Source organism: Python bivittatus, unplaced genomic scaffold (assembly GCF_059951505.1).
Source record: "Python bivittatus isolate LINGU-HERP-01145 unplaced genomic scaffold, Pbiv_v1 ctg000020_np1212, whole genome shotgun sequence".
NCBI classification, from domain to species: domain Eukaryota; kingdom Metazoa; phylum Chordata; class Lepidosauria; order Squamata; family Pythonidae; genus Python; species Python bivittatus.
Genome location: NW_028277030.1, coordinates 36,728,711 through 36,741,293, shown reverse-complemented (window position 1 = coordinate 36,741,293; position 12,583 = coordinate 36,728,711). Strand labels below are relative to the sequence as shown.

Below are 12,583 nucleotides of genomic sequence, written 5' to 3'. Positions count from 1 at the left end.
GAAGCTGTGCATTTGGATACCAGCTGCTGAGGTCGACCATGAATGGAGGCTGTTCCTGTACGGATAAAAGAAATCCCTGATGGCACTCAGTCCAACAGGGCTTTTCCTACCACTTTAGGATCCATCTAAAGTCCACAGTCCAAAGAAACGTGCTCAAAAAATCCAGTAATCTAAATATTGTTAATATATTTTGTATATTCAATTGTACTAAAATCTTCTGGGTAATCGGGTAATACAGACTGCACAGAAAATTATTGTCTTTTAAAACGATTCAAAGATTCACAAGAGATTTCCCTGTAGAAGAGTATATATAATCACAGACGCTCTCCTGATATGACTATTGGGACACGTGAATGTAATACATGAAAAAAAGCTTACGTAAATATATTGCAATTAAACTAGGGGCAGTATAGCAGGTGAATAACATGTCACATTTAGACAACTTTAATTGCCTGCTAGTCAAGAAACTGACTGGGTGGTCTTGGCAAATCATGCTGTCTCTATGTATGAGCTGACTCATTCAAAGCACTGTGAGATGAAAATGGAGGAAGGATTGTAAAACACAATATTTATTTTTTGAATCTTGCTTTACAAGACTACTAAGATACTTCCCATAGCTCCTTGCCTATGAACAATATTAGGTCAGACCCAGGTCCTATTCAACCCAACGTGTTCCCTTGGGAACTAGACAGATACCTATGGGAAATCCACAAGCAGTTCATGAACAGAATAGAATCTTTCTGTTATTTTCACTGAGAATGTTTGCTAAGATGCGATTTATCTCCATTATCTGAGGTGATATAAAACATCAATGACTTTATTCTTCACAAATTAGTTTAATCACTCTTTTAAGATATCCAAGATAGCAGCCAACACTATATCTTCTACTAGTGTGTAGCAAAATTTAATTGGGTGTGATAATGCTTTCTGTCTTGAATCTCTATTCATTAAGTTCAGTAGTTGACCCCAGGCTCTATTGTTATGAGATACTCATAATTAATATTTTGAGAGACTATGACCTTTACATAGCGAAATTTTCCATGTCTTAATTTTGAGAATGTCTGGAGTTCATAAATTACCAGAACATATCAGCTTCAGTTTTCAGATCTGAGACTCACCTTTAACACCAATCTGCAACTTGAAACTAACTTTTAACTTTTACCTTAAAAAAACAAAACAAAACCCAAGTAGGCAAATTGTGATGCCACAAATGTGTCCCTACTTATAAATAAAAGAACAATCCACTTGTGGTTGACATAAGTGATTGACTTTACTTCCATACAGAAAAATAAAATGTTTTGCCTCATTTCAATATGAGGCAATATGGCAGCAAAAGAATCTGATCTAATGAAAATATGAAGTGTCATATCTGCTTGAAGGAAATGAAAATTATTTGCATTCTTTCACCAATGGCAGAGTTTTTCATATTTGTTGCTCTGAATGGCCATATTCTTGTCCATGTTTGTTGAAACTTAAAATCAGTTATGGGATTTAAGAAACATTCAACATACCTTCTGCTTGTATGATGCTTATAGATGATGTAAAAACTATTTTCCCATCCATGCAGAAAATAGGTCTACAATTATTTTTGTATTTTTTAAAAATATTGGGAGTGGGATTGAGGGTTAGCTTTGATTTTAGCTTTGATTTAAACACTCCTATATTATGAGAATGTGTTGAATAAATTACAGAATGTTACTACAAATATAGTATATATTGCATCATCTAGTACAGTACTTTGCAATGAGCAATTTTGAAATACAGTTGAAACTATCCAAAGTCCTATTCTTTTTTCAAAGCTTTGCTTTAATTAGAAGACATTTTTTAGGTTATTATTACACCCTCCCTTTACCTCCTAGTGTTCTGGCAGTAATTATTTGGTGGCTTTGTAATATGACATTCCGTAAGGAAATATCAATTGCCATGTTAAGAATTTGCTTTAGGACACATGTCTGTTCTTCAAACATGAGCTTCCAATGAAAATAAATGGTTCTGCAATGAAGAGTGTAAATTATATTCAAACATACAATATAATAATAAACAGGAAACAACAGCATCTGTGTCTCAGACCAGATTCTCAGAGTCTCTCTGCGTTTGGCTGTGCTAGCAGCTGTGCATGTATATGGCATTGTAACCATCAGATTCATGCAAGAGCCTGACTTCTGTGTAGGACTCAGTTTCTACTTGGATTTATTTTCATTTTACTGGAACTGAGAGTGATAAATTACATAGCTATACTTCATAAACGTTCCTTCCAAAGACCAACTTCCATAATAAATTATAATTTCAATTCCCAGGAGTTTTCCGGTGGAGGGTACTAGTATTCCATCCATGATTTTCTGTTCTTTCTTTTTGATGAGAAGCAGCAGTGATTTTTATCTCTCTTCCCACTGAGGCATCCAACATAGTCTTTTAAAATACAGAAGAGTGCTGTATATTTGCCCATTGATGCCTAGGTTTGGCTTACATGCTTTTTTTTTTTTTTTAAACTGGAGGATGGGGAAGTGAGCTTAAGTGAATTGATTTGTCAAAAGGAGCTGTATATAGTTTCATCACTTCTTTATTTTGTGGAAGGCAGAACAGACATGGCTAAGACAGATGTTAGCAAGATGTTAAGCAAGATGGGATGTGCATTAATCCTTGACTATGCCATTCATTTCTGATTTAGTAGAGGAAGGCAAATTTCCTATTGAGTGTTAATGGAGCCTTATAACACACACAAGAACATTTTCAATGTGTGAGGTGCTGATGTGATTTTTAAAGGATTTTGAAGCCCTCAGCTTCAGTTTGGAAGGCTATTAGAGTAGTTCTTAGCTGGGTGACGTTGACTGTTATTCTGGACTGAATTAGTATTACTTGTGGTATTTCGGCAGGAAGTCCCTTTTCCTTTCCATTATAATGTATTTACTAGGGTGGGGCATGGGCTGAGAAACCAAGTGCTAGCTGATGAGTTTGCCTCTCCTCTTTTTTCTTCAGAAGTCCTCTAATACATGGGGGTTTTCTGCAGAGATGTCATGGGGGAAATGAAGAGGGTGTACAGCTGGAGCCCTATCAGCCCTTTACTTCACAGCTTGCCTGTGGCTGATATCAACAAAAATGGGAAAAAATGTGTCATCAAAATGGTGAACCAAAGCATTGATTAGACACACTAATTTATATAAGTATATGCATTATTATAATATATAATTATGAACACTGTCCTCCAGGAATGCCCACTGATTTATCCTTCCCTTCCCTTCCCTTCCCTTCCCTTCCCTTCCCTTCCCTTCCCTTCCCTTCCCTTCCCTTCCCTTCCCTTCCCTTCCCTTCCCTTCCCTTCCCTTCCCTTCCCTTCCCTTCCCTTCCCTTCCCAATTATTAGATACTACAAGGTATCCTTGTAGTTTTCAAAATTTGGTAATGTTACTGCTTTCTGGGTAGGAGGAGCAATGTAGAATAGATTTTTGTATGAAAGACAGTGAGCTCTGCCCTGTTCTGGAATTCAACATAAATTCAGAGTACTTTAGTTTTGTAACAATGAATTTTGCACCAAGCTCTAGTAGGTAGATATCAGAATTCTATAAAAGGATAGAGCAGATCATGGGAGGCCTGGAGTGGTGAGCTGCATGTGATTCCCATTTATATGAAATGTAAGTATTCTGAGTTGTGCGCTGCTTTGGCAATATCCTGGCTGAAGTCCACTGCACGAGCCTTTCATCCTCGAAGGGAAGATGCTTTGTACTGGCATATCACTACTTGAGTTGAACACAGAATCATTATCCCAGTGCTGCAAGATTTTACTTTATGATCTCAATGCAGATAATATGCTAGTTCAAGAGTTTGGAACTAGAGAGTGGAAGTCAAATTGTAAATATAAATCCAGCTAGTTAAAAATAAATTTGATAGAAACATTGGATTTTTTCCCCAGAAGTACTGTATGTGTTTAAATTTTAATATATGGCGTACTACTTGTGACCTGGTTGCTGATAGCTTGCATTTGATTTTATCAATATTTTTGTAGACTTTGCAGAATAATTTGTCCGCTATTACATTTTTCATAATTGTACATACTGCATTTAAAATCATGATTGTTGCTTGTGAGAGTTAGTATATGGATGTATATCATAAGTGAGCCTCTTTTCCATTTTGTTTGTTTAGGTATGTATCTTGTGCGTTGGGATGCCCTTATGAAGGAGCTATTCCTCCAGCTAAAGTTGCTGAAGTAAGATTATTTTTTCTAAATAAAAACCAAACCAGAATATGGGTGTCTTAAATATACCTCTACAACTCCTTATTCTTCCAAAGTTGTAGGGATAGCTGCACGCATGATTCATTTCCTTGTGGTAATTGAAATTGGAAATTTAGGAGCATGCTTGCAATTTATTTATTTATATAATATATAAATATTATTTATATTTATATGTATATGTAATACACACTGAACATGGAACTGCCAAATACCTTGAGAGATACTTCTAATCTGTAAGTCAGTGTCAGTTCTTCTCACTGAGGCAAAAAAGCATTTATTTGCATTTCAGCTATATAATTGTTCCTCTATATCTTCTCTGTTAGCTGTATGAGACAGTAAGTAGCCTCCATTTCCAATCCAAGCTTATAGCATGAGCCATAGCTATTAGCTGCCATCAAATATATATAGTTTGTATATATTTTCAGAAGCAAGAATAACTGTCAGTTTAGATAATAATAGAAGCATCAGTCCCATTGTCAGTTAGTAAGCAGGAAGGTAAAACATATGGTGGGAATTTTCTTCACTTGATGCAATAAAGTAGCATTCCTGAACATGTCATGAACATTTCAGCTCAAGCTAAGAATTAGAATTAAAGCTAATAGAATTTACATGATCTGCCTTTTCTGTGTCTGAGGAGTAGATGGACTGCAGAAGCGATGAAAATATGTTTTTAAGTCCAAGAGGCACCCATATAAAAAAGAATTTGTGTGTGTGTACATGTTTATCCCTGGAATAGGGGTGGAGAAACAGCAGAGCACAGCTCACTGATTTATCACTATTCAACTTCTGATAGGTCATTTTCTGGTGGTTTGGATTCTTGTAAAAAAAGGTTTCTCAAGGAGCCTCATAGGATAAAAGAATACAAACAAGAGACACAAACTTCAATAAAAGCTGGTGGTGATCATAAATCAGAATCCAATCCTCAAGATATGAAAAGCCAGAAAGTTGTTACCTCCCCCAGCTTAAGTAGAGGCCATGGAAAATAGGTAATGACTGGATTTTCTTAAAGGGGATTGATGAACTTCACTTGGTAAGTTGTTCAGAAGAAAAGATCCTCTTTCTTGTATCTGTCAAGCTGACTGCTATCAGAGATGGGCATTGGCATCCTGCACTAGCTGAAGTTGCTGAACTATCTTTAAAGGCATATTACGTGCTTTACGGCAGTCCAGCATGGTCATTATTGGAGTATGAATAATTGAAACCAGATCAAATTACACCAAGTAATCCTGACCAAGCTACCTCAGCTTTCCACACTGATGAAAACTGCAAGAGAATTGTCACTATCTCTTTTGTGGGAGTGCAACTTTATCTAAGACCAGTTGTAAACCTTCATCTAGATTGGATTTCTTAGGATACAACACTTTGGTTTTGTTTCAGCTTGTTTGCTTTCAGCCATCCACAACATTGTTTCAAACATTATGTCAGGAGTTCCACAGATGAACCTCGATCTGATCTGGAACAATACATTTTATAATCTTAAGGAAAATTGAAAGCTCAAAAAAGAGTTAAAACAGTGATAATGTTTTCCCAAAAATGTTATCAGTATACACTTTTGCTTGGTAAATTCAAAATGTACAGTATGTGAAGAATCTGATATAAAAAGAAGAAGAAAACAAGTTATGTAAGAATAAGATCATTTCAGTTTGATAACCCTTGCTTTGTCTTTGCTGTTCAAAAACTTTCAGTGTCCACAGCTCTCACTGCAAGAACCTGAGATTACTTGAACCTAATTACCTCAAAGCCAAAACTAAATACTGTTAGCAGATTCAAAGTTGCTGTAACATCAAGTGGTAGTTTACATGGGTGAAATACCATCTCAAATTAGATGGTATTTCACTCATGAAATTAATAATTACAAGTTTTGTCATTGTGAATTTGAAAAGTCAGGATCAGCTCCCTGCCAAAAGTCCTCTGTCTCCCAATATCTCTGTGCCTGAAATTTACCTGGGAAAACTATGTTGAATAACCTCAGCAACGCAAGAGGATATACTTGTTTGTAGATTTTTGTGTCTAAAATGCTGAAAAGGGGAATAAGTGGAAGGAAAAGATGTTTTCACATATTGTTCCTGATAGCTAAGTTAATGATTAAGCAATCTGGAAAATTACAAAGTTTCCTTTTACTGTGAATAAGTGGCTATTCGCTGCAAAACCTGAACAATATTTGATCTTCTGAAATATATTGTAGATGTTTAATAGGTTGTTTCCCATACTGGCCTTCTTCTACATCAAGGCCGCATACCTTGTGGCTCCACAATCTCCTCCACAAGGTGTGTCCCATATAGCCCCTCCAAATAACATCATTGAATTGTAATTTCTAATGTGACAGAAAAGGGAAATTACTTTAAATACATGAGGAATAATCATATAAATTTGTATTCCACTGAACTTTAAATCCCATGGTCTGTGGCCATGCTTATTTCTTGGAGGACAACCTTTAGCACGCCACCGCAAAAAACCAAATACTTCATCCTGAGAAAAGTAGTCCATCATGCTCTACATTTTCTATACGAGTATATTTTTCCTCAAAAAAGGAAGAAGGGCTGTAAGCTCTGAATGCTTTTTAAGTCAGAAAGAGGAATAAAAATACAATACAGCTAGGTACATATGCAACAGGCATCTGCTTTGGCTTTTATTTGTTAAGCAGACAATATAATATCAGATGGGCTTTTTCCCAGTCTTAATTGGTTTAGGCAGACTAAAATCTAGCAGTATGTCTTATTGTTCGGTCAGATATCTTGATCCAAAAAGCCTACAAACAAACTCACACGCATACGTAAGTGCAAAGACTCATTTTGTGACTTAGATCTATTTTCCCAACCCAGTGCCTTCCAGGTCTGTTGTGGTTGGAATTCCCAGAATTCTGAGCTACCAGGTTCAGATGCTCCATAAATCTTGAGAAGAAGATAGAAATAAGCCACCTGAAGAGAAAAATGAATGGGTTCCTAGTATTAGTTTCTGTTTCTCAGAAATTCTTCTTTGGTGCATGTGAATGTGTAACACTAAAATAGAGAATTGTTATTTCCCTTGTTACCTCTTGCTTGTATTTGACAGAACTATGTTTCTCTCCAATCAGGTCTCAAAAAGGCTATACAGTATGGGATGCTATGAGGTCTCTCTGGGAGATACCATTGGAGTGGGAACGCCAGGCTGTATGAAGAGAATGCTGGAATCTGTTATGATGGAAGTTCCATTGGCTGCTGTGGCAGTGCACTGCCACGACACCTATGGCCAGGCCTTAGCCAATATTCTTACAGCTATGCAGGTAACTTCCAACTTTGGTGTACATCTTCACAAGCCTCATTCATTCATACATTTATGTCGGTTGGAGAAAGGAGGGGGAAGACAAATGCGGGTATGTGCAGAGCTGCTCAGTTCTGGGAGTCATTTGATGTTACTCCAAGAGCATGGGGTGGGGGCTGCAGAGGCATGATTACCATGTGGCTTCCTAATTGCCTTTCCCTTGCAATGTAGCAGTTTAGAAACTTGGTTTCTAAATACACACTTCATTACTAGCAGAGTGAATTTATGTGTTCTGCAGATTCAGGAATCCTGCAGACCCATTACTGCAGGAAGGGAAGAAAATAAGGTAACATTTGAATTAGTTTGTGAGGAAAAGTCCCAGAGTGTGTTTATTTTGTTGGCATTTCCTGTGTAGTCAGAAGCAAGAAGGTATGACAACAGAATAAATGTTGTTAAAAATACTGATAGCATTTATAGCATCCAAATCCACAGGAGAACATAAATTGGAACCCAGATCTCCAAGAAGGAAACAGTACTTAAAGGATGTTTGTCACTTATGTATAATTTGTGTGTATGTGTGTATGTTTGTTATGAATATAAATCAGTTAGAAATGCAAGAGCTTAAACAGAACAAAAATAAGCTAGAGGGTGTTAGACTTCCATATTTTTCACAAATAAGCAAAAATTGTAGTGGCATGGGTCACATTAAAATTATATTAGTGTGTTCTTTGGAACTGAGAAACCCTTTTGAAAAAAATTGGCGAGGGCAATTTTATTTCACTTTCTTTTTCTGTAATAAAAGAAAAGAAATACTAGACAGGAAAAAATTAAGCACACTTTTCCCCTGCTTATTCTCTGCTATAACATCTGTATTCCTAAAGCTTCTTTTAATCATTATCATCATCTTCCTGACTCCAGAATGACTCTCAGAACTCAATGACATGTCTGAAGACAATATATGTGCTTAGTTTATCAGAAGAAACAAACTAGCGAGATGGTCAGAAGTATATAAATGAAATTTCTGATTAACTTAATTCTACAAAAAATAGATACAGTTTCCTGTTCCAAGGCCCAAATCCAGGAACAGTTCTCTGTTGACCTTCTACTTCTTCTGTAAATTTCGTGTCCTAGAGCATAGTAGATTAGCAGTGTACCCATTACTTTTTCTGTTCTGATAGAGGCACTCTATTGTCTTCATCTTCACCCAAACTTTGTGTCTCATTTCTGGGATCAGCAATCTTTTCAAGTGGCAGGTGTCATGTGATTTTGTGTTATGTCTTGAGCATACACAAATGGATGAGTTAATTAAAATGTTACATTCACAGGACAAAATTAAAAATGTGTGATATTGCAGAGGCATTACGATGGGTTATCTTGAGATTTTAATCAAAAAGAATATTAAAGGGGAGGGTGGGCTACAGGCACCATGTTGTGGTGTTTCATGCTCCATGCCACATTGCCAATCCCCATTTGCCTTTCTGGAAGGAAACATTACTGTTCTTCTTCATCCTCTCACTCTGTTGCCCCTGGAAAATACTTTCTGAGTGTCTGCTTCCAGCATCTCTAGCAAGCAAGCAAGCAAAGATAGATTGCTGACCATGTATTTATTTATTAAATTTATATGGCTGCCCATCTTAATCAAGTAACTCTGGGTGGTCCTAAGTAATTTCTAAATCAGTGAATAGGCGAACTCTCCAAAAAAGGGTTTGTAAACTGGCTCTGCTTGTTTGCATTGTATATTGTGGGACAGTGGGGAGAGGATGACCCTCCAATGGCAGTACCTTATGGCATAGAAGGGAAGAATGTAGAACTTCATTGGGATAAAAAGCATATGAAATAACATTTTAAAATAATAAGTAATGCATAGTTTGACCTTTGGTGAAACTGAAGGAGAACACTGAGAAATTTCAGAATCCTTTTCAGGGCCAAAGCAGTGATACTTAATTGAATACTGCTATACCTGATATGATGTCTTGGCTTTGGCAAGTGACAAAAAGCAGCCACAAGTCTTCCAAATGTTATGATTTGTGATCAGATGTAATAGAAAAAGTCAGGAAAAGCAGGAAAAATATTGGTGGAGCTGGTTCTTTCTTTTCTTTTTTCGGTGGTGTCTATTTCATCTTAACAGTTTTAATGGTAGTGCTGTACAAACAAAAATTCTGTACAGTCTTGGAAAGAAATAGGAATGGTAAATGGAAAACAGCTTCCTGTTTTGGAAATCATACCAGCAAGGTAGTCAAAGTTTTGATCTGCCGATTCTGCTTCTTTAACATGTTTCTTACAGAACCATGGAAACTGAAGATGAGATTTCCAGTTTTCCATTATTTAACTAAAAAAAAAGAATAGCAGGATAAACAATACAGATGAGATATTTTTGGATATCCGTTACTAATATGGGTAATATATACTTCAGGAAGCAAAGTAAATTCTGGCAAAAAAAGCATTGTGTGTAATAGTGCTTAAACCCATAAATAGATATGGGTTCTTGAATCCAGCAAATGAATTCATTCAAAGTAATATTTCTGAAAAAGGCCATATTAATACTCTTAGCTTGATGCTATAGAAAGAAAGAAATTGTGAGCTTCTCCTATTAATTCTAGTTTATGTTTTCCTTAACAGTGCTAATAGTGGGGGAAAAGAATGTGTGAAACGGAAACATGGCACTTAAAAAAGAGCTAAAAATACCTAACAATATGTGAATGTATTTTCAGGCAAGGGTCAGTGATGAAGTGCTTACAGGCACCAAAACACTTGCAATGCCTTAAACAGCATACTGTAACTCTGCAATTAAAGTGTTAAAATAACTGAAATGTTTTGTAGTTGTCATATTTTGCAGGATTTCAGTGTTCTGGCATGGGATCTTGTAAAATTTCTGTTTGTTTGTTTGTTTGTTTGTTTATTTATTTATTTATTTATTTATTTATAAAGCCCATACCTGGCCAGTTACTTGCTTGTTGCTAGAACATTATATTTCATATGATGTTCCTAATAAAAAGAATACTGTGATGTTTGAATGCTGACCTGAAGCCTGGCCTAATTGATATGTGAAAGCCAGGCATAAAAGTGGGCCCAGGCATATTGTAAGTAAATGAAATGCTCTTCTTTTTTAAAAGAGCTCTTCCCATGGGGCCTAGCTTCTGCATGTGGGGATGTGCAGATCCAGGCACTCATCTGTGACCAGTAAGTGGTTAATATTTTTCCCTATCTGACTTGTAAGATACTTATTTTTTAAAAAAGAAATCCTCAAATAAATTGTACAGCTGATAAGCTATAATTTGTTTGCAGATAAAGCAGTTCTTTTGATAATGGACATTGTGTGGGAGGGATTCATAGGAATTTTTAGTTAACTGCATGCATGTACTCAGTCCTGTGCACGTTCCCTGAAAAACAAGTTTCACTGAATTCAAAGGATTTATTCCAAAGCATATATGAATAGCATTTGATCTTCAGAAATGTAATTGTAAGGCTCTTTTAGTTGTTTTTGTTTATTTATTATATTATTTATTTCTACAGTGGCCTAATGCTTTCAACATCAGAATAGGCAAGACCAGTCTTTTTGGACCAGAATGTCTTCTTGAAATTCCAGATGCCACATTTGGAATTTTGAGAATGTATTGTGAATGGTTTTGCAAAATGACTGCTTAGAGTAGGTGTGCCTATTCACAAAAAGAATGCTGTGGGAACATAATCATTTACAAAGCATAGACCTACAGTGAAGGTTCTTTGCTTTCCAAGGATTGGACATACCACAGCATAGCAGATAACTGTACACAATGCTTTATTGTAGCACACACCTTCCCCAACAATAGGCTATTATTCTGGGTTAACTCCACCCTCCTAGGCTTTGCAAGTTGATGTAACCACATAAATAAATCTTTGATGGGTAGTCTTTATAACAAGTTAAAGTCATAAAGTTTGTAAAGTGCCATACAACCTTTACCTCCCTCCAAAAGAGGCACTTGTTGGGATTAGGCGCTGCCTCAGTGTGGTTGCTCCTCTTCTGGTTGTTACCAAGCTCCAGACAGGAATCACACCACAATGGGCTGCTTACCGTAGCTTGTGGTCCTGGCAATTGACTGATAGCTCTCTTGCTTGCCTGTAATAGTCGTACATTCCCATACGTCGCTTCCTGCTTCCTCATCTGCTTGTTGTTGTCTTCTCTCCTACACACCCACACTTTTGTAGGCTAAGGGCCCGGGTGGGGTGAGGCTGCCTATGGACGTCAGCATGTTCCTAAAAGCCTCTCTTCTTGCTGAAAGTTCTTATGTAGCCTGCTTACATTTGTCTTCTTTTCTAGGCAGGTGTGGGCATTCTTCCAGAATAAGTCTTGGATTACAACCATTTACATTTTTTTCTTTCTTAAGAAAGCTTATAAAGGCCAAATACATTATTGGAAATAAAGATGATGCAATGGAGACTGGCACCTTGTTTTGCATCATGCCAATTTACCATTGGTAAAACAATATGTTTTAAATGCAAGAATTCATGCAGGGCAGAGAATCTGGCAGGCGCTAATAATGGCATCTACAGGCACACTGGCACTCCCAGATGTTACATTAAGGACCCAATTCATATAATCCTGACCAATTTAATAGAAAGAGAAGGGAAGATAAAAATATGTGGGATGTGTGTGTGTGTGTGTGTGTGTGTGTGTGTGAGAGAGAGAGAGAGAGAGAGAGAGAGAGAATAAATTCCACTATGGTTGGATGGAATTTATGATGCATTCAAGGAAGCCTGACAGCACGCTCATAGAGTATATGAAAGAAAGGAGGCACTAGTGCCCAGTCAGTGGGCAAAGATTAGTTTATTTAAATTGTTTTTAAGCCATTTCTTAAGCCAGCCGTGGACAACTTCTATCCCTCCAGATGCTGCTGAACACAACACCAGCAGCCCCAGCCTTCATGGGCAATGGTGAGAGGTGCTGGGAGTTGTAGTTCAGCAATAACTGGAGGGTCATAAGTTTCATCTAGATTGGACTGACAACCAGAGCTGAGTAGGTTTTGTGAGTCTTGGCATTTGACAATAAAACTTGAGCTCAAAAGAGGTTTGGGATTTATGTAGGGAGTTAAACCAAGTGTTGACAAGAAGCTTAAGTTTAGTATGATACTTTGCAACT

The 12,583-nt window shown here is 36.9% G+C and overlaps 1 protein-coding gene across 1 annotated transcript in view; it reads left to right on the top strand.

The window, feature by feature from the left end:
• HMGCLL1 (3-hydroxy-3-methylglutaryl-CoA lyase like 1) overlaps nucleotides 1-12,583 on the top strand; it is a 62,255-nt gene that overhangs the window by 27,300 nt on the left and 22,372 nt on the right. The window contains exons 6-7 of the mRNA XM_088137163.1: nucleotides 4,137-4,200; nucleotides 7,301-7,489. Coding sequence (XP_087993289.1) covers nucleotides 4,137-4,200; nucleotides 7,301-7,489 — 253 coding nt within the window. The remainder of the gene's footprint in view (nucleotides 1-4,136; nucleotides 4,201-7,300; nucleotides 7,490-12,583) is intronic.